At 49.3% G+C, this 21,911-nt stretch overlaps 1 protein-coding gene across 1 annotated transcript in view; it reads right to left on the bottom strand.

Annotated features, from left to right (window-relative positions):
• The window catches only part of B4GALT1 (UDP-Gal:betaGlcNAc beta 1,4- galactosyltransferase, polypeptide 1), a 12,505-nt gene extending 797 nt beyond the window's left edge, over positions 1-11,708 (bottom strand). The window contains exons 1-4 of the mRNA XM_010001018.1: positions 11,683-11,708; positions 9,972-10,209; positions 3,074-3,261; positions 1,528-1,650 (exon numbers count right to left, since the gene is read on the bottom strand). Coding sequence (XP_009999320.1) covers positions 1,528-1,650; positions 3,074-3,261; positions 9,972-10,209; positions 11,683-11,708 — 575 coding nt within the window. The remainder of the gene's footprint in view (positions 1-1,527; positions 1,651-3,073; positions 3,262-9,971; positions 10,210-11,682) is intronic.
• Between the last annotated feature and the right edge of the window lie 10,203 nt (positions 11,709-21,911).

Here is a 21,911-nt window from a genome sequence, read left to right as displayed (position 1 = left end):
AATCCCCCCGTCCTTTAAAACCCCAGCCTGTAAAAACCGAGTACATTGCACAGCTGTGAGTGGTGGCGGATGTGGGATACTCTACCACACCTTCCACAAATTAGGACTGGTCTGGGGGGGATTGCCTTTTTTTTAATCTCTCGTGCGTTTTTGCAGGCTTGCTGAAACAGAAACAGTGGAAAAAGCAAACCCCCTTCCACACTAGCATGTCAGCACAGGGAAAAGAAGGGGAGTCCCCGTGCCAACACCAAGGATCTGCAAATTCACCCCACCCTCACCTGCACAACACACCCAATGTCTGCATTAACCTTGCCCCAGGCTGTAGACTGGAATTTGAATGGGAGTCATTAGTTTTTTAACCCACCTGAAAAGCAGCCAGAAGAGCATTACTTTTGGGGGGGATGTGAAAGCTGCAAGTGCTGGTAGGAACTGAAGGGAATGGTAGTGAAGGGCCATGGGGGAACATGCTTGGTCCCACCTGGGACCTGCAGGGCAATGGCCAGCCTGTCTTGGTTTGCAAGCTCTCTGCAAGGCACTTGGCAGTTCATGGACACCAATGCTGAAAAAATTACTTGGTTTCTTCCTCTTTGTGTCCCCCTTTCCATTTTTAGATAACATCTTCTGCTTCTCAAAACCTGACTGCCCCCAAAAAAAGAGGACTATCACCTTGTTGTGAATGCCCTCCACTGGAATCCTGTCCCTTGCTTGGTTTTATTAAAAAAAAAAAAAGTGCTAAACCTCAGTAAGGCACAAGCTATTTTAGGAAGACCCCTCCTGAAGCCCAGAGAGCTCGAAAAGCCCGGAGAAGAAACCATGCAGAGTGGTTTTCCCATCGAAAAGCATCAAGAGGGTTTCCCAAATCTGATGTCCTCGGTATGATTTCTCACAGCAACTGCCCTGGGGGCATGAAGCCATAATGTAGCACAACCCCACACCCACCCTGTGCCCCAGTTTTCAGGCAGGGGTGGTCCTTCCCAGCCCACCCTGTGCAAACACTGTCCTCCTCTCCTGCAGGTCTGAGCTTTGCCCCCCCCCCCCAGCCACTACAGCCTGGCAAATTAAGTTCTCCTGGGAACAAAGGGATCTGCTACCAGGCTGCAGACCCAGACAAGCCTAGGGCTATGTTGGTCAAACTCTTTTTCCACCCCTTTGTGTGCCCCAGACTCCCTTCCTTTGGCCAGTGCTGGAAGACCCAGAAGTGTGCTGCTCCAACTCATACACCAGCCTCGGAGCTTGCAGGGCTGTGCAGCAAACAAGCAACGTGTGTGTGGGACAGGGGTGGGATTTTTCCTGCCAGACCCGCCCCCCAGCACTCCGTGGGAGCTGTGAAATGGGGTGCCAGCACCCAGCAGGAACCTGCTTTCACTGAGCCTGAAAGCTGCCCATGCACCTCCTCCATTCCTCGAGGAAAGGCTCCAGCAGGTGGAAAGACACCCTGCACCCTCTAACACCCAGGTGAGAGCAGCAGGTCTCTGCTCCTCCCCACACTGGAAGCACTTTGGGTGGCAAGGGAGGTTATTTATTTACCTGTTGTAAATGTCATCATCTTCGCCACCCCAGCCCCAGTAATTGTTTGGGAAACCGTTGATCTTTGTGAACTGCTCTTTGCTCAAGGCAGACACACCTCCAAAATACTGATTGTAAGGCAACCTGGACACAGGGAGAAAAGGCCATTAGAGGAGGAGAGGTACTAGCTGAGGAGCAACCTGGCTACCTGAAGAGGGGCTGGTGCTGCCCTGCATCCCAGCCCACAGCAAGTCAGCACCTGTCACAAGGTACCTTCCTACAGCACAAGTTTTGGTGCCCTGGACTTGTGCAAGGCAGTGGGAGCTGGTGGGCTCAGTCCCAAATACAGCTGGGAAGTATTTTGCAACTGGTAATAGCTGCAGCCTTTCACTAACATTAGGAGACAGGAGGGTGAGCTGCACATCAACTTGCCAAAGGACAGATGGGTGATATGCATGCCCTGGGAGCAGCAAGAACACAGTGAGGTGCTGGAGGTGCCACAGAGCCTTCTAGCCTTCTCTCCCTGCAGCTCCACTGCTCGCCTCTTAACTCTCCACTGCCCCAAAGGAAAGGTGACAGCCTGAAACTGAGCTGGCACCATGACCTTGCATGCACAAAGACGACCAGCTCCAGCACTAAACAGGGCACAAGTCACCAGGGGATGGGAGACAGGTGAAATTCAGACCCACAGTACCAGGAAAGGGCTCATGCAGGGATTACCAGGATCTATCACAAACCTTGCCTCTGCTTCCATAAGAAGAAACTCCTGGGGCCTCCATTTCTACTCTAAATTTCACCTCATGGCAAGAAAATCTGCAGCTGCTGCAGGTTCTCTTCCAAACAGGGTCTGGATCTGGACTGGAACCATGCAGGGTCCTGCCACCAGCACCTCTGCTGTATCTTGAGCACTACTGGCCACCACAGGGTCACAACCAGTTTTCACTTGATAGATGAACTTTTAAAATCCCACTTGAGGATTTGGGGTAGGGAAAAAAAAAAAAAGAAGAAGGAAGCAAGACTCATTTTTGTTTGCAGCAGCCTGCTGAGCCCAAATGTCTGCTGAAAGGCATTTTGTTTCTTGTTGCTTTCAGATACCAGGGCAGGTTCCTCAACAGCCCAAAATTGAACAGCCAAAAATATTTCTTTTGCTCTTAAAATAGCATCTGATGCAGTCTTCTTAAAGCTGCATAAAATTCTCACTGTGCAAGAGTGTCTCACTTTTCAGGCTGGGTGGAAACACTATCTGTCTTCCAGCATGAAACACAAGAAGAGATACGTGGGCATCTGCAGAATGACGGGCTCTTGGTTCTTCCTCGCCCTGCGCTTCACTTTCCAGAAGCTGTGAATTTTAATAAACTGCTCAGCTGCATTTCTCCCCCTTCCTCCTCTCCAGCCCATCCTGCTTGCAGCCACCCGCTCCCTGCAGGGATGCACATGCCAAGACAGGCTTTTCCCAGAGATATTTTCCCATGCTTTCAATGGTGGGTGGGGATGTGTAATGCTGTGCCTGGCCTGCTAGGCTAATGGCAACATTAGGAACAAAATGCCCCCTCAAAACTTGTCTCACCGAAATCCGAATTTATCCATGGATACAGAGAGGTGCCGTGGCTGGCTGTAACATTTGTAGGTGTTCCTGTCATCCATTGGAATGAGGTCTACGTCACTAAACACAAAGCAATCATAGTCATACTCTTTCAAAGCCTCTGCGAATCCTATATTCAGCAGTTTAGCTCGGTTAAATTCTTCTTCTCCATCCTGATTTGAAAAGAAACAAACAAAACAAACCCCAGGTAAGTGACTTAAATTTAACAGTTGACACCAGCAGTTTCTTACCTGTCGCTGGACGCTGCTGTCCCCGCACAGGGCTGGTGTGCCTGTGATGGACCGAGCTCAAGCCCGAGCACTGCGCCCGCAGCGCCCACGGGACACTGCAGCAGCCCCCTCCCCAAACACTGCCTGCAGGACCATGGCACCCAAGCCAGCTGCAAATCATGGGGCAGCCAAAATGGCTGAGGAAAGGCTGGACGTGCCTCAGCTCCAAGAAGGCAGGTGTGATGTCAACCAGTCCCCTCATCCCACCCCATACACCGACGTTTCAGGACCAAATTTTCTGGCAAAGTTTACAGATCACCAGGGCCAGCAGATGGGGTTTTCTGGAGCAGTGGAGAAAGCAAAGAGACACAAGCTACTCTGGCAGGAAGGACACAGAGAAGCCTCAGAACCTTTATCTTACAGCCAGGACAAGGACCTCAGACCAAAACTTTTCTGTACCCTCTTCCTATGCTTTGCCACGAGCCAGCTGTGGGACCATGGCACGGTCTCCACTCAGCAGCACGTGTGAGGACACACCAGAGTCCATTTGTAAAGCTCAAGGTGGCACCAGGAGCTAAGGCCTGCCACTCACTCCTGCTCCCACTCCAAGCTCTGGGCAGTCATGCAGGCCGGAAGGCCCTGGACATTGTGCTGCTGGTTCTGCACGTGGCTGTGACACGGCCTGGGGAGCAGCGGCTGGTGGGAGCTGCTTCCTGCAAGGGCTGCGGCTGCTGTGCCAGCCCCTTCTTGCTGCTCCTCCAGCAGCTGGAGCAGGGCCTGGCCCACCCTGCAGGGCCTCGCCGGAAAACACCACCAGGAGAGCTGTCACCATGATGGGAAGGACCTGAAAAGAGCTGACACAGCAGCAGGGCATGTTTATCCCAGGCACAGTTAATGAAGGGAGCTGCTGAGAGTGGGGCAGGAAACTCCACTCTCCTCCCCAAGCCACAAGGTGCCCGAGGAGAAGTAAGTTTAGCCTCTCTCAGGCAGAAATATTTCAAAAGCACACATGGCTTTGAGCACAAGTACAGGCTTGCAAATTGCTCGAGTACTTTCAAAATACAACAGGCTTGTACCCACAAATCCAAGAATATCAGTGGTTTGAGAGTAAGGATTTCCAATCCAGAACACAATTTTGCAGTAGCAGCTTCAAACCCAAATCCTGTGCTGGGGAACAGGGCAGGTGGAAGGCAACCCCCTAGGGCAGCACTGAAGGAGGCTGAAGATTTTTCCTAACCTTGAAACCAAGACTGCCTTTCTCTTCTACCACATTCCACCTTTGCCCCTCTCCACCCTCGGAGCAATGCTGTAGAAGTCATCCCCCTCTCCCTGCAGTAACCACACACAGTAGGGACATCAAGGATCCATAAAAACATTAAGAATAGATAAAATATTGTGCCCAAAGAAGAGCAACTTAAAAAAAATAAATAAATCACCTTCTCTCAAATGACTATTCTCTGTTAATGAACAATCAGTTTGGAAACTGTTTAATCCAGACTGGTTAATGGATCTGCAGCTATTCTTGAAACCGCCACAAATATCTTTCAAATGAAGGTTTTAATATGCAAGTGTCAAAGCAAGGTTTTCAAAAGCATTCATCACTTGCCCGGGGCGTAAATTGCTTCACAGGGAGGAGTGAGCATTTGTGGAGGAGGATCTGAGCAGATTCTCAGCATCCTCACCCGAAACAAAAGGGTTCACGCAATAACTAAGGTGGTGGGGAGGTGATAATTAAGCAATGGCAGTGGAAACTTGAGTGCAGAAAATGAAGGCAAGTTGAACAAAGAGGCTGGGGAGAGGGGAGTGGCTGAGGGATCAGATGGTTTTCTTCCCCTCCACCCCCCAGCTGCTGAGTTTTTGTCAGGTCCCACAGCACCAAACCTGCGCCTGCTATGAAGTCCCAAGGGGGACTTTTCCTGGTGCTGATGCAAAGTGCTATGTGCTCACACCTCAAAGCACCTGCTGGGTCTAGTTTAGGAGAGTGTCCTCATTTCACACTCTTCAGCTGCTCTTTTCATAACCAAATTTCAAGGCAAAGGGCACTGTACCTATTGTTACCCGCAGAGGCTCAGCTGTAATTAACCCATGCCTTCAGGTAGCCTCCAGCTCCTCTAGGTGACTTGGAGATTAACAATGACACAAGGAGCTGCATTTTTAAGCCTCTCCTAAAAAAAACCACCAAAGCCCAGTGACCAGACCAAGAGCATGCAAGACCCCTCACCCAGCAGACCCTGGCAGAGCCCAGGACGGGAAGAAGGACCAGGAACATGGCAAACCCTTTGCACAGGCAACACTGTAGGATCCAAAAAGGCTTGAGGCAGGAAAACCACAACCAAAAAAAGAAAATAAAAACCCCTCTCCAAGCCATTTTCTAGTAACGTTACAGTGAGCAAGCAGCTCAGGCAGCAAACCTTGCAATGATGTTATCAGCTGCACCTCCTTTGAGGGCAGGAGGCTGGTTTTCTGTCCCGGGAGGTAAGCAGAGCTTTACTGCTTGTACCAGAGCAAAAAAAGACTGACAAGAGGTTTTGCTTTTTGCAGAAAGTTCTGTTTCTGTACCTGAGCACTGGCATGCTTGTAGTATCTGAGATTCAGATCCTTCAAAACTCAGGGACTTGTTGCTGGCTCCTATCTTTGACTGATTCCCAACTTTTTGAAAGAAAAGGAAAAAAGCAGCTGATTTGGGAAACCTTTTTTCTATGCTGCTGTTCCTTCCAGATCAGTGCAGGGCACAGCACCACAGCTGACCCCTAACAGAGCAGATAAAGCAGAGCTGAAGAAACTTCAAGCCCATGCCTCTGCTTGGCAGCTCCTTGTCCCATGGAGGCACCCTGTTATTTGCCACAAGAAAATGGATCATCCTGAAGAGCTAGGCACTGCACAAGAGACTGCTGCTTTGACAATGAGGGCAAGTTCTAGACATAGCCTCGACACTTATTTCCTAGGCTTTCAACCAGAAAAAACGTAGACTAAGCATGTTTGTGTGATTTCTTTTCATAAATTTTTTTCCCTATGTTCTCTTGTCTTGAAACTTAACCCATGTTTGACTGGTTGATCAGCACCTGTTTCTAGCTGGCTGAAGAGGAACAACCTACTGCCTCAATCCTGCAGGGTCTTATTCTTTATCACACCTGGAGATAAGCAGCCTGATCAAAAGAACATCCAGGCTCTTTCCTTTCCAACCCTTACCATCACTGAATCTCATTTGCTCAGCAAGACCTAACAAGGACAGTACATCTTTTTAGTGCCAGACAGATAAAACTGAGGTTTTTGGAACCATCACTCAAGCTCAGAGGCCTGCAAACCAGCAAGAAGCCATCTGTCCCAATTTTGTCCTACCTTCCACTTCCATGTAGGAGGCAGCTCTGTGATTCCTCCTGCTGTCAGCACAGCAGTGCACACGACCTGTGGCTGCTCCCTCTCCTGCATCCTAAATTCACCAGGTGTCAGGGACTTAGTGGTGAGGATACATGTATCTGGGCAGCTAGGAAAGAGCCATCACCTCCAACGGGAGGTTGCTGGCCAAGGTGGGGTTTGTCCAAGACAGACTGAACCACATACACAATGTCCATACCAAAGTCCACACTGCAGTGGACTCGAGAAGCTAGACACAGATTTCCAGGCCATAGAGAGACACCAGGAGACACTTTGCTGTTTCTCTGCCAGAGGGTGTTTTGAGGCCTCAGCATCATTGTATGTGGCAGCTGGAGAGAGTGGCCATAGGGGAAACTCGCCTCCCCCGCTGCAGGGAGGGCACCCAGGAGCCAGACACAATTCCTTCCTTTGCCCACATACCTCTGGGGCTCCTGATACCCCTGATTCCCCCTGCAAAGCAACATGAATAAGTGCAATGCCTCAACCATCCACACTCACAGGCGCATACGCTCTGGAAAATTGCTACTGAGGACACTGCACGTAATGCCAGAGGCCAGTGGAAAACTGTTGAAAAACTGCACGGTTTTCAGGGAATTTTCTCCTTCTCTTTCTTTTCCAAACTTCAGTCTGGCTGCATAGCTGGACTGGAGCAACAAAACTCATATCTACATCTGAGCACCCAGGACTGAGGGAGATGCCTGCTGAGGGAGTCCCTGCTGCCTTCTCAGGTGATGAGGCCAAGTTTGCAAGGCATCAGGTCGGTGCTACAAAAAGCACACCCAGCCACACATCCTCAGTCCAGATTTATCTGGAAGATCCTACTTCTCCTGCAGGTTTTAGATTTTGCTGGGGGTGGGGTGCAGAGAGCGAAGCATAGTATCTGTTTTCCACTGGCTCCTGTTACACCCTAGACATTTTCCAAATACCATCCCGTTGACTTCAGCCAGTTCCTACTCTGAGGCATTCAGGCACCCAAGAACAGCATGGTGGAGACACAGTGGACTCATGATGGAAATGCATTGCTCTGAAATGAAGAAGTTTGACATTACCAGTGCAGCAGTAGCAGGGCTCAGCGCTCCTCTTTCTTTCTATGAGATGCAGAGCACAGAAGAGAACGTAGGCAGCGTGTGTAAGAACCAGATCACACAGTAATTCTCCTTGCTTCAGTGATTGTTTTGCTACAGACAGGATTAACAAGTAAAGGTAATATTTCCCCACTAGAAGGAAAAATAAAATTAAAAAAAAAAAAAAAGGAGGGCAGATGCAAAGGGAAGGACAGACAAGAAAAAGAGAAGAGCAATTGTCAAGACAGCAGAGAAATAAGACTGTTTTCCTACTGTACTTCTGGCAGAATGAATAATTTTCTGCAACTCTCTTTATTCAGTGTTCCCACTCACCCTTGTGAGATGCATCCAGTGGGTTTACTACCACTGACCTCTCTTTTCCAGACACAGCTTACAGGCATGTTAAAGGCATGCAGAAGGAACATACCTATTTTACAAGTCACATCGTCTTACTTGCTTAACTACATCTGACTGATGGATGTGCCCAGGATATACATAACCTGTGTACTGCATGTCACTCCCACCCCAACTTCGCTCAAGGGATGTGTCTGAAAACAACACTTGATTCAGTAATTTTTGTGAGGGTTAGCTTTGGAGGACACAGAGAGCCCCCCAGCCCCACTGGAGGACAGGAGCAGAGAAGAGGAGGAGCCAGCAAGGCAAGGCAATGCAAGCTAGCAGGCACAATCACGGCAGCAGAGGGAACTCCCGCTGGACTTCAGACGCTGCCTGCCTTTATGGGTGCTGGAGCAGCTCCAGGGCACCGGGGATCCCCCGCAGGATCCTGCTGGGAACTGCCCCGCACCCCGGGAAAGGGAGGCAGCTCTGCAGCCCCACTCACCCAGCAGACACTGTGGCCCAAGGAACCTCACAGCACCACCAGTGACTTGCACAGACAAGGGCTTGGGTTGCCCCTGTGCTGCTGGGCCACAGCGGCGTCAGCTGCTCTCTGCATCACACAGGAAGGGTCTCCTCACAGGGCTTAACTTTGGGGCACAACATCCCAGTTCACGTGCTGCAGGAGCACCTTCAGCCCTGAGCAACTTGGCCACCAGGCTACAAGGCCACAGAACCTGGAGCATCTCGGCTGCTGTGCTTGGGAGCTGCTGCTAATTCCCCACAAATCACTTTTACACAGATTTCTGGCACCCCGGAAACAAGCAAAATAAGGAAATAGTATTAACAATGCATTGCTTTTCGCTCTAGAAAACTGTTTCCCCTGACTTTCAATTCTGTGAGGAAATGTACTGCTTGGGCAACCATTTTAAACATTCGCAGTGTTTGATACACATCAGCAGAACCGCAAATTTAGAGGGCTACACATAAAGCAGCAAGTTATTTCATCTCTGTTCTTACAGAGCTGAGAAAACCCGACAGAAACGCATACCCAAGAGAGACACTGCACTGTGAGATTGTCCCGCCAGTGGTCTCTGCTGGGTCTCTCAGAACTGCACCTGCCCTTTCACACTGCAACCCATACAAATGCCTACACATTTTAAACTTTCCCAAGTGTGACCAGCATCCACTTATTTAACCACCATTATGGTATAAATTAAGACCATAAAGATGTGTTCCTTCCCTCCCCCTTTTTTTTTTTTTTTTAAAGACAGGTCTAAGGCCGTCAGATATCAAGAAAAAAATACAAGAAAACCTTTGTCACTACTTGTTTCTTTTCTATTCTATCCACCTGAAGTCAATCACTTGTCTGCTCCACAGCCACGGCTTTGCTTTTTCCATCCTTACATTCTGTGCTCTATTAGTAACATGAACAGAAGTTGCTCAAGAAAGTGAAATCCTACAGCCTTGTGGTACACCCAATGCCAGATTACTCATTAAAGCTACCTTGTCACTTTAAAGATCTCTCTGTGCAACTCCTGCAGCAGTTGGTAAAAAGGGACAGTTGGAAAGAGGAATTAGATTGGATTTTTTCCCTGTTTGCCAGGTGGCTTCTTTAAGCAACAGCCCTTTAGAAGGAATCACGCCTGACTGGAAGAGGGGACCCCAGGCTTTCCATAAAAACCACAGTGGCAAAATTGTTCATGTTCATTTTCACTTTTTCTTTTGGGGGGTTGCTACACCTTTTCTTTTTTTTTTTCTTTAAAGTAACCTAATCCCTGCTTGCTAGCCCATTGCCCTTCAGGATAGAACAACCCCTCCTCGGTTTCAGGGATCATGGGCACTGTTATGAGAGTGTTGTAAAACCCTGCATCTTACCTGGTTGATAACATATACTCCATAATCTAGTTGCTGCCTTTGGAGAATAGGGTGCAGGTAATAGAGCCAGTACTTCAGGTGCTCCTCTCTGTTCCTGAATGGTATGATTACTGCTACTTTCTGAAGTGCTATACAGTCCTTTGGAGCAGAACGACCTCCTGCTTTGACCTCTGGGTTTATTCTTGCCACTTCGTCCAGGTTCACAGGCTGGGAAAAATCCACACGTAGTGCACCAACTGCAAGAGAGGCACAGCACGAAGTGAGTTAGCACACACACAAACTATTCCTCTGAGCACACATCCTTTACACGTTTGGGTTTGGTTTTGTTTTGAAAACAGAGGTTTGGATTAAAAATAAATAAATCCCAGGGGCACACGGAGATGTTGAAGCTTGGACCAGCTGTCCCCAGAGCAACCACACACCACCTTTCACTGCAAACACAGCAGCCTCTTGGTATCTGACCTCAAACAAGTCGCTGATGCTAAACCAGGTTTGACAATCCTCCCATCTGCATGGCAAACCAACAGCTACGCTCCCAGTGGCACGTGCACCACAAAACCAGCCTGGAGAAGAGTCTTGCCTTCTGTACTCTCACCCACCTTGCACAGCGTGAGAGTCAAGCACTTCAAAAATAGTCCTGCTCTCCTACCAACGTAATTACTTATGCCAAGGCTAGCCACATGCAAAGTGAACAAAACCTCCTTTCTTGTTTTTCTTTTTTCTTTTCTTACAGATACTTTCAGTGTTCTTTACACATGCCCGTTTTTTATTAGAAGTCCTGTACTAGAACTGCTAAAAAAACATATCCAGATTTGCATGCAAGTTGGCAATTCCTGCACACGGTTTCAACAGCAGCAGGTTTTGAAACCGCCAAAATATCCGTGCCAAAACTGGTGTAAAACTGAGAAGCCCTGCTGGCACTACAGAGAGGACAGCAGCCTTTGAATTGCTCAAGGCCAAGCACAGGGAGAGATAGCAGTAACAGTTCTGGGCACTTACACTGTTGATGAGACCTGCTCTGAAAGACCTGGGCTCACGTATCTGCACCAGTGCCCTCTGCTTCCTGGGGCTGCTCTGCTCTGCTGGCTCTCAGGGAGCCCCTCCCAACATCTGTATGTGGGTGCAGGGCTAAACACAGCATCCCTGACCCCAGCCTTCGTGGATGCCCTCTCTTAACAGCCAGGCTGAGCCCTTCTGCAGCATTTGTTTCCAGCTGCTCCATCCCTGAGGAACAGACTTCCTGCAAAAACCTAAAGCGTGCGGTAGCTGCTCACAGAAGGACCTGCCCCTCCTGCTGCTACATCCTGCTCCCAGTAATGTCAAGCTAATAAACTGGCCTTTGTGTGCATGTTCAGCTGCCAGTAAAACCTCTGCAGCAGGTGGGATTGCTGAGGACCCCATTCAGTATAAGCACTAGGTCGGGGATCACTGCTTTTTAAAGAGTCGGCTACTGTATCTGCTTGTGAACACATGCACAGATGTGCTTCCCCATGCTCACACACATATTAGAGCTACTGTTGCCTTTTTGTGTGTCCTGGAGAGATCCCCAGGCCCCTCCAAAGGCATGCACACTCCTGTGTCCCCATGCCAGTGATGGAGTTCTGGAGCCCCAGGGGAAGGGGGCACAGGTGATTTTTAGAGCTATAAAAGGCAGCGACAGTCACAATTAACCTTGTGCATCCGCCACTATGTGACTATTTAAAAAAGTAGAAACAGTGTTGCAGGCTCAGGGCTCATTCCCTGGCTATTTCTGTAGAAGAAGCTACTTCAGTTCAATCATGCTGTTCCACAAACTGATGCTTGCTCAGGTTGGAGGTGGCAAGGAGACCAGGCCACACAGGCAGAGGTGCTCCGTGCACCCCCGAAGGCAGCAAGGAACCTTGTCTGCCCGATTCACTACCTACATAGCCAAGGGAGGAACTTCCAGAAACCAGCAGGACAGGCAGGATGCAAAGGGATCTCCTGATCTCTGCATTTTGCACAGGTTAAATGGGCACGTTTGCACATTTCCCTCTCACACAAGAAGGCAGCAATTTCTCAGACCGCAGGCACTGCGATCAGTCTTCCCATGCTCTCAGCACACACGAAGTTCCCAGCTGCAGCCACAACATGCCTTCCATGTTGCCCCATGGCACAAGCCAGGTCCTGCAGATGCCTCCACAGCAGGAGCCAAAGTCTCCCTGGATGAAAAGCAGCTGCAGGCAGAGCTGGGAAAGGTGCTTTGCAGCAGGAGGAAGAGGCAAGAATGGGAGGAATTGAGGCAGGAAGGAACACAGAGCCACATGGCTGGGACCAGGGCTCAGCAGTGGCAGGACTGGGCCAGGCACAGCCAGCCCCATGCTGGTGGGACAGGCACAGGAGCAGCAAGGCCAGCAGGGGCAGAAAGGGGAGAGAGCACATAGTTTCCTCCAGTGGTGATGAGCGCTCGCCCAGAATGGCCTCTGGCCTTGACCCACCTCCATGACTGCTTCCCCTTGCCAATCCCTCTGCCATCCAGCATTACCTCCGTTAGGAGACCAGCACTCACACTTAGGACCACCCTGCACTTCTGTGCATTTAAAACAGCAAAAGGCATTGCCCTGGGCATGGTTTACCTAACTGGTCCTGGCCAGCGAGTGGGATTATATTGGGAATCTGTACGCAGGGATGTCTTTTTCCTGCCTTGCTCACACCCACTGCCAGCAGTGAGACCAACCCACCAGGACGCCGCAGGAAGCAGCGAGGCAGAAGCAGCACATCCCGCCGTGGGGCCCTGCCAGCCCGGCCCCCTCCAAGGCACCCGGCTGCCAGCCCACAGAGCAGCCCTCTTCCTGCAGGGCGGGATATGCTCCCCTGCTCCCAAGAAACAACTGCAAGCCCCATCAGCCCCACAGATACTTACTGGTTTAATGAACAAAAGCTCTTTTAATGTCTCGCAATCGCCCGTGCAGCTTTAAGCGGGGAGGAAACAAAAGTTTGCCATTTAGGCGAATTTACAGGGGAAACCTCCCGCTGCTGGCTTGTGAGCTCCTGCTGCCCCTTTTAGCCACAGGCTTCTAGTCACTGCAGGTAGGGCTTTCTGTAATCAGGCACCCACCAGCCCCCCAGGCCAAACACAGACCTCTTATCTCACCAGTTTTTGCTCTTGTGTGCCTTCAGGAGGCAGCAAGGAAATCATGGAAGAGGAAAAGATGTTAATGGTAAAAAATAGCTGCAGAGGACAGAGATTTAACAGTTCCAGAGTCTTGAAGAACACTGGTGAAAAATTTTCTGCATTTTTCCAACCCTCCAGTGAATTAAACCAGTTTTAGAGGCAGAACGCCTTCCTGTAAATACTGTCCTGAAGGATGCAGCCAATATGCTGGTCAGTGAGGAGACCTGAGGAACAGGCACCATGTATACACAGCAAGGCAGCCGCTTCTGAGACAGGCTTGACCCAAATCACCTGCTTAATGCACTCACTGGCATCAGGAAGAACAAGAAAACTTAAAAAACCTGAACAGGCTGTTTTCAAATACAGAATGGCTAAAACAATCTAAACTTTGTAAAGCCACACGGCTGACAAACGCAACAGCAACACACTACCAGCTGCAAATGGATGCCTTCCGTTTGCTTCCCAAGCGGGATGAGGCTCAAGCCAAATCCACAAACGCAGGTTTTCCAATCCGTGGCCAGAGTCACAGTTCCAGTGGCTTATTTTAAATCACTTTGACAGAAATTTGACTACCTGGATAGCAAGCAGCCCCGAGGCTGTTGTTTCCCAAAGATGCTGATTCAGGACACAATCTGACCATGCCAAGAAAGAGTGGGAAGTTCGCTCTAAGTGCTGTCCCACCAGCCAGAACTGTATCCCAATCCATGTTTACTAGATAAACTTTCCAGTCCGATTCACTCCATCTCAGTCTTTTCTGCTTTTGTTCAAGGTGACTGCCTGACATAAGAGCCACTGTATACTGAGCTCCTGCTAAAAACAGACAAGCATGACAGAGCCATGTGGACTTGCAGCTCCAGTCACCCATAAAGCCTAGGATTTGTAGGCAGACACCTTTTGTTTTCAGAGTTACAAAGCTCTAACAGAGAGGCTTCACGAGCCTCCACCATGCATTTTTAGCAAGAGAAAACCTTGAAAACATGAATAAGCAACTGCTGGAAGCTTGCAAAAGATACAAAAGCATAGCATCACATCCAAACACTTCAGAGATTGCAAAAGGATGCTTTTAGCTGGCAGTGCTAGGGCAAGAGTGAGACCCCCACTCACATAGAAAGCCAGCCCGCTCAGAAGCGTTTCTGCTGAAAGGGAAGGATACAGGGGAGCTGTCACAGGGCACATAAACAGGAAGCGCCTTCTCGAATGAAGCAAAAGGTTAGGCTTGCAAAAAGCCCGAGGCAGCACAGCACTCAAACTTGATGACCCTGGCCCACAGCCCCACTGATCTTCTCACACCCTGGTGATCTTCTTGTCCCCTACTTCCCAATAGTCGTGCCTTCTACAACAGGTAAACCTCTTGACAGCAGAGGTACACCCTGGTGCTCATCCTGCTGACCCGAAAAAGAAAACTGTTGCACAAAAAACCCAACCAAAATCGACTTGGTGTGATGCTATGATCAATCTAGAGGCTGCTCCAGCCTCTCTGGACCACAGATACGAGAAGTGTTGGGAAAAACTCAAGCAGCAATGTGCTGCAGGGCCAGACTTGTGCTCTTGCATGCCCACGGGGGCTGCAAATGGGATGGTGCCACACTCTGGCAGGTGATGCAACATAGGCAGCAGCCATGGAGAGCATCCCAGGGGATTCAGGTGGGATGGGGTATGGGGGGAACCCCTTCTCCAGGAGGGAGGTGCAGCCCCAGCAGAAGGTGATGGGAAGGAGGGCAGCTGAGCTCATGGGCAGTTTTGGAGAGCTGATCCAGTAGATTGGATTCACTCCGCAGTGCTTCACTGGGAAAAATGATGAAATTCACCTGCATGCCTTAAGCCAGGTGCAAACCTCAGATATTTGATTTAGTCAGAAGGAAAGAAAAAATGTGTAGCACCAAAGTTGGAAAAAATCTCTTCCCAAATAGAGCAGAACAGAATGTTTCCATGACCCTGGCTGAGAGCCGGGCACTGCTCTCCAGCCACTGAGCCACGTGCACACCCGCACTGCTATGCTCAGACAAACCATGCAAAAGGAAAGGAAAGCTGGAAAAGAGAAGCAGAACTCGCAAAAAAAAAGAACAAAAAAACAAAAAAAAAAAAAAAAAAAAAAAAAAAAAAAAAAAAAAAGAGGCCAAAAAACCCCCAATCCAACAAAAAACCCAAGCACAACAGATATCGCTCATTGCAGGGGCCCAGCAGAAAAGGGAAGGGCCTGTTCACTGCACCAAGTCTGCCTTGGCTGGGAAAGCAAAACCAGCTCCACCCCAGAAAATGCAGGGGCAAGTTGCCCCATCCCAGGCTGTGGGACAGGGGTTGCTCCAGCCCGGAGAGCTACGTGGCAGCTCCAGAGCAGACAGGTAGCTGCACCCTGCAGCTCAGCAAAGCATGTGTTTCCTATTTAAAGCAGCTCAACTTCAGAGCTGCGCCAGCATCAATACAGGCAGCACAAGCCCGGCTCAAATTGGGGCTCAGCCCAGTGGTGGCTGGGAGGGGAACAGGACTGGGAAGGGGACAGCCCCACTGCCCCCTTCCCAGTTGGATCCTCCTAAACAACATGCTGTCCTTGCATGTGACCCACTGACCAAATGGCCATCTCTGTCTCCTTGTAAACCAGCTGATAGCTGTTTCCTCTCGCTGCCTGCTTCCCCGTGAGTGTTTAAAAAACTAAACATCCTTGGGTCTGGCTAGAAATATCCCAGAGAGGGAAAAAACAACAACAACAAAAAACTCAAGCCTTTGGAAAGACCAGGGTATGTTTTCTTTGGCTGGTCTACGGTTGCAAAGTTCTGCTTACAGACATCAGCTACATTGATGCAAAGCTTGAGTCTGCTAGCAGAGACAGAGCACATGCCCTGTTTTGGGCAGGCTCACACAGCACCTGCCACCTGCAACCCTGGCCCCAAAGCGAAACAGGCTGAAAGAAAGGAGGATCCCTTGTTGGCAGCACTGGGTACCCACGATGGCAGGTCTGCATGATTAACTGAGAGTCTGCAGCCAGAGACAAACATTTCTTAATCCAAATCCCAAGTGCTGCCTATTCCAACACAAGATCTCATGCTAGTAGATGGCGCCTTTAAAAAGAAAAAATAAAAATATTGTAGTTTCCACAGCAAGACACTTTTGGGAGAGAAGCGAGGTCCTCATCAGTGGCTCCAATCCAGCGCACACTCGCTGAAGCGCTTTGAACCGTCTCCCTTTGAGCTGGGCAATCTGCATGCGATTAGCCCTGCTCACTGCAAAATTAAATTCCAGGCCCTCAAGCAGCAAACTCAAAACAAACAAACAGAGAGGCCCAGATCAAAAAAAGGCTGAGTGGCCCCCTGCCAGGAACCCCCCCCCTGCCACAGGACAGGATGGGCAGGCAGGAGTTCTCCTAGGCTGCGTGACATCCCAGGGAAGTGGCTGTGGCAGGGGAGGCCCGAAATCACAAGGCAGCCCTCAGTTCCCTGATCCATCCCATCCCACTGGTGGCAACTGCACCTGGATCCCAGCACTGCTGCAGGGCTGGGGTGCGCTCCCCAGACAGCGCCAGGTGCGAGGGAGGCGCATCTGTCTGGCCAGAAGTCAGCCAGGGCTTGTGCACCCCTGAAAGCACAGGATGCTGTGGGAGGTGAGTAATGCAGCAGGGCACTGCATGCCTGGGGAAATGGCTGCCAGAACCTCGCTGCCCCTGGCCTCACAGGTTTGTGGAAACTCATCCCATAAAGTCTTTACAGAGCCGTTCCCAGCTTCAGTGAGACACGTTTGTAAGTTAAGTATGCTTAAAGCAAGCCCAGTGACATCCCAGCCAGGAGACAGGCAGCAGGGGAGATGACAAAAGCAGCCCTCTTTCAGACAAACATCTGCAGGGGCTTCGGGACTGCCCCGAACTCCTGCAGATCAGCTGCAGCCAGGAGGCAGCTGGAAAGGCTCTTTGCTGTGCCCAGTGTCATGGGTGGCCACAGCTTGCCCATCTGGATGTGCTAATCCATGCCTGGCTCACCAAGTGCCTCTCTTTCCAGGGAGAGGCTCTAGACACTGATTTGTATAAAGAAAAACACTGTCCCAATGGGAACGGGACAAGCAATGAGACCTTCTCCAACCTGGAGAGACAGGGGCAAGCTGGACACTGACACTGCTCCATCCACATCTCAGGAAACCCCAGACCTTTTGCTCCACCAATTGCAGCACTTCTGTGGACTGCTGTCTCTGTCCTCAAAACATCAGAAACCAAAATCCCACCTGCTCCACAGGAAATGGTATGCAGGAGAGAGGGAGGGGAGCAGTAGCTGTTGGATGCTGGCTGGAGAGGAGGTGAGCAGTGGAGTGCCACAGCCCAATGCCTTGGGCTTGCTCATGAAGCCACCAGACACAGAGCACCTCCTTGCTGAGGAACGTGCACCCCAGCACTTTGGGGGGTGTGTGTGGGGCTCAACACAATAAAAATGTGCTCCATCTGTTGAGTGGAGTCAGGCTAAGGAGCTCCATACCAGAGAATGAAAGTTGAGAACTTGACCAAATTCTGCATCCAAGTGCAGCTGGGGAAACTGCAAGCGTCCGTCTCTTTCCAAACACAAATTTGGCCCTGTTTCCAAAGAAACTAACTATTGCTTCAGATCCACGCTGGCACGGAAACAAGCACATTATAAAACACTAGATGCACGAGACGGAAAACTTTCCTTTTCTCCCCTGCACATCCCATCTGTTGTGCTCTGTCCCTAAACAGCTGCTCTTCAGGAAGGCACGGTACCTTTCCAAGTTAGTTTGCAAGCACAATAAACAGTCCTTGACCTTCACTTTGACGAGATAAGAGGATCCTAGGGATGTCCTCACCACAGAAGCTGTTGAGAAAGCCTACACTTCAGAGGTATGACGTGCTCCTGACCACACGGGCAGCTGTGGAACTGCTGGCAGTGTTGCCAGGATCACACATCTGCTCCCTGCCAAACATATTCTTTGGAAAAGTTTAACACAGTTTCTCAATCTCTCTTTTGAGGCCAAGAAAGCCTAACTTTGAGCAAACTGGTCCACGTGTTAGCTTCCCCTCCCCCAGACCTCTCAATGTTCTTTTCTTTGGGTTTCTGTTTTACTTTTTCAAAACAAGGCAGTGGAGGGATAGAGCAAAACCCCACTGCAGCCATGAGCAAAGTGACACCTGTAGCACCTGGGTTAGGGAGGAGGCAGGAGGGAGCAGAGATCACTCCTGTATTTTAAAGGTGCAAAAAAATAATCAAAAAAGCAAAGCAGACAATAGAAAGTTCAGACAAGGAGAGGGGGAGATGCCATGTGTAAAGCAAATGCTTTCTCTACCACTTGGTATGATAAGTGAACACACAGTTTCAGAGGCCCACAGCGTCTGGGCCAGAAACTCCCCCTCCCCCCCAGAGACGAGAGCCCACAACTGCAGATGGGCAATGTGACAGGAACCAGACCCCAGGCATGCCAAACCTACCAAACCCCTCTGGCACAGTCACCAACAGAAATCTTCTTAGAAGTGGTGTTGCAGCATCTCATAGGTTCTCACTCTCCTGCCTCAAATTATGCCCTGCTAGGATTCTGCCAATGCTAAAGCATCCTCTACCCCTGCCTATGCCATACCCATGTATACAGCGCCCTCAAACTAGACTGTGAATTCACTGACCTCTCAGGAAGCACATAAGCTCTAAAAACTTGTGTCATACATGCACTCAGTATCATGACCTACCTGACACGCTACCTCTATCTCCCCACAACAAACCTCAAAGCATCAGAATACTCCCATCATTTACTTCAGCACCTACAGAGACTGCTTGAACTGACTACACAGGCTTCAGAAGTGGTGTATCAAAGAGAAAGCCCATGACACAGGTCCTTCCCTCTCCAACTGAGCAACGGCTGCCCGTTGCAGGCACAGGTTGGCCAAAGGACCTCCTTCTTTCTCTCTGCTCTCAATTTTTTAAACATGCCTTGCTAACAGTGGGAAGTATCAGTTTCTAGACAGGACTCTGGTTTCTCAAAGTTGTCTTTGCCATGAGACGCTCAGGGGGTCGAGGGTAAGAATAATCTCTTCAGTCTGCCATCCCTTACCAGCCACACCTGGTATCTAAACAAGGGCCAAAAATGGCTAAGGAGGCAGATGTATTCTAAAATAACTTTCACAAGCAACACCTGCTCTCGATAAGGCAGGACATGAAAATTACGTCCCTGAAATACAGATAAGCCTGACCATGAGATTCTGCTTTGCAGACTTCTGGCATTGAGAGAGAAGTGCTGCTTTAAGATGAGCTCATTTGGAGAACAATCTTAACTACTGAAGAACATGCCCCCTTCTGCATTCTCTCTTAAAACCAGCAGGCACGTAACTACCCCATCACCAAGGCAGAAATACCTCAAGGAAAAGGTAGAAGAAAAGCATTTGACCATTTTGAAAGCACACAGGCCAACATATATACTACTTCTATAGAGGAACTTCAAAAAAAAAAACAAAACACAAAAAACCCCAATATTCTTGTGCAGCTCAAACGTAACAGTTTGGGTAATGGACAGCTGCAGGATATATCTAGATATACTTGTTTTGGGGCTTCTCAGAGGCTGAAATTTCCTTGCAGCAAGCAGGCTCTCCTCCTTAATACTCCATTTAAGATACTCATTGGCAGCAGCTCTAAACTGAAGTATAAATCCAACATACTTGTATTACCTTGTATTAGAAAATTTTGTAGCTGTTAAGGACTTCTAATTCAAAGCTGAATTATGGTATTATCTCCCCAGACCTGAATTATGCTTCTAAATTATAAATAAAGCCAAGTGAACCATAAAAGCATTTTAAATTCAGCAGCTTTTTGTAGAGATTAAACTTCATTCAGCTAATGCCTTTGCTGCAGAGCCAGACGGCAGGGATTGTACACTACTCTAAAAATCACTAGAAATAAAGCTCTGGGCCTCTGAAAGGAATACCTGGCTATCTGACCTTTCAAAAAGCCCAAGCAGCTGTGTCACACATATCCTGCATGATTCATCACATGCTTCCCAACAAAGGCAGGGGGGCGGGGGAGAGCGGGTGGAAAATAATGATTTAAAAAAAAAAAAAAAAAAGATGAGGTGCAGTTCAATAAATTTATGTTTATACTAAGGGAAGAGGGCAATTGGAGCTACCTGTTCCCACCACAGTATTTTCCATAGCCTTGGGAAGGTGTGAATCACAGGAACGTCTTCCTGGCTTCTTCTTCTTATGTTCATGCTGAAAGGAGCTTCATATGTGCAAGGAAGAGGGGTTTTTTAATGCTGGGTTGGAGAATTAGGAGTCAGAAATGGCTGTGGAGTGTACACCTCTCCATCCCCCACACTGGCCTTAGAGATACATGAGATGTTGATCAGGGCAGACTCAGCTCTGACCAGCATCTGAGGCACAACAGGATTGTTTTACAAATGCTGTTTGCAACCAAAACCTGGAAAGAGCAGGAAAAAATAAACACCCATCAGGTTTCTCACCTACACGCTGGCTGCAAATGGTGCCAGCCTGCACCTGACTGCACCATCTCAATCACACTGAAGGTAACAACTAGAAACCATTTGTGTACTGCATGGTAAAGAGCTACTGTCTACACGGCCTTCTAGCTCTCTGAAAATCCATAACCACTTCCAATAGTGTCATTTGGCCTCTGGTGGATTCCACAAATTGCACCAACTACGTTATAAAGATGGTACTAAAACACTGCAATCGATCCTTCAGTGACTAACTTCGATAGTGGGCACCAAGAGTTATTTTCTTTAAACTCCAGGCATTTCAAAAGCACATGACTCACTCCTGAGAGGATCAGGGTAAAGTGGAGACTGTTTAAAGCAAAGCCATATTCATAAAGGGCTCCCACATCCACTCTGTGAGGACAGGCTTACACAGCCACTTTCAACTTAAAGTGATCTAGGGGGAAAAAAAGTGAAAGATACGAATGAAAAACAACACAAAAGCGCAGCAGAGTTCCTGTTAGTGACCTCAAAACCACCTTCCTAAAATAACAAACCAGTCACTTGTTATTCAGCTGCATTGATCTATGAACAGCTGACCATCAGGCACCCAGAGAAACTCATGAATTTCTGTGTCGGTTTCATAAATTGAAAACCACAGGTAGCTTCTTGAAAGTCTCTTCCTCCCCTGTGATCTCTGGTAATAAAGTTGCCCATGCTAACATGGCACACTGATGGAAAGGGAGATGATTCCCAAGCTGGTGCCCAGGTCACGATCAACTCGGATGCCAGGAGTTCATGGTAATGAACTGTACCCACACCTTAGGAGGGTCTACTCAAGGAACAGCAGTTACAAACTGCAAGCTGGGCAAGACCCTTGTAAGGGGAGGAAAAAAGCCGAAATTTACCTCCCCCCGTCTCTGCTTTGTAACAAGGCCAGAGATACAGGTGGCCAATGCAAAACTCAGACCACCAGCAGGCTGCAAAACTGCGAACTGCCTGCGAGCCCCCAAGATGTCCTGGGTAAGACCTGGGGCGAGCACAGCCCCAGAGCAGATAAAGCACATGCCTGGCTGCCACGTCTCAGGATGCGGCATCACAGGACCACATACGTGGGAAGCGCCGGTGGGATGCATTAACCACCGTATTCATGATCCTGCCTCACAGCACTTTCTGAACCCGCGCCGCTCATCGAGCAGGTCCGCGCACACAAAAGACTGCGAAAGCCTGCACAGCAGAAACAGCCCGTCTGATCTTCCTGTGAAATTGCGCAAGAGGAGTATTTTGGGTAAAGTTCCCAGAGGAAATTACCCAACCTCTCCGGCAACCAGCAAGGAACACAGCCAGGCGGGGAGGGAGCGCTTCCCCAAAAGTGCCGGGGCTGCTGTGCTCGCGGCTGCCTT

The sequence above is a fragment of the Chaetura pelagica genome, unplaced genomic scaffold, assembly GCF_000747805.2.
Source record: "Chaetura pelagica isolate M959 unplaced genomic scaffold, ChaPel_1.0 scaffold126, whole genome shotgun sequence".
NCBI classification, from domain to species: Eukaryota; Metazoa; Chordata; class Aves; order Apodiformes; family Apodidae; genus Chaetura; species Chaetura pelagica.
This window is presented reverse-complemented; position numbering and strand designations above follow the sequence as displayed.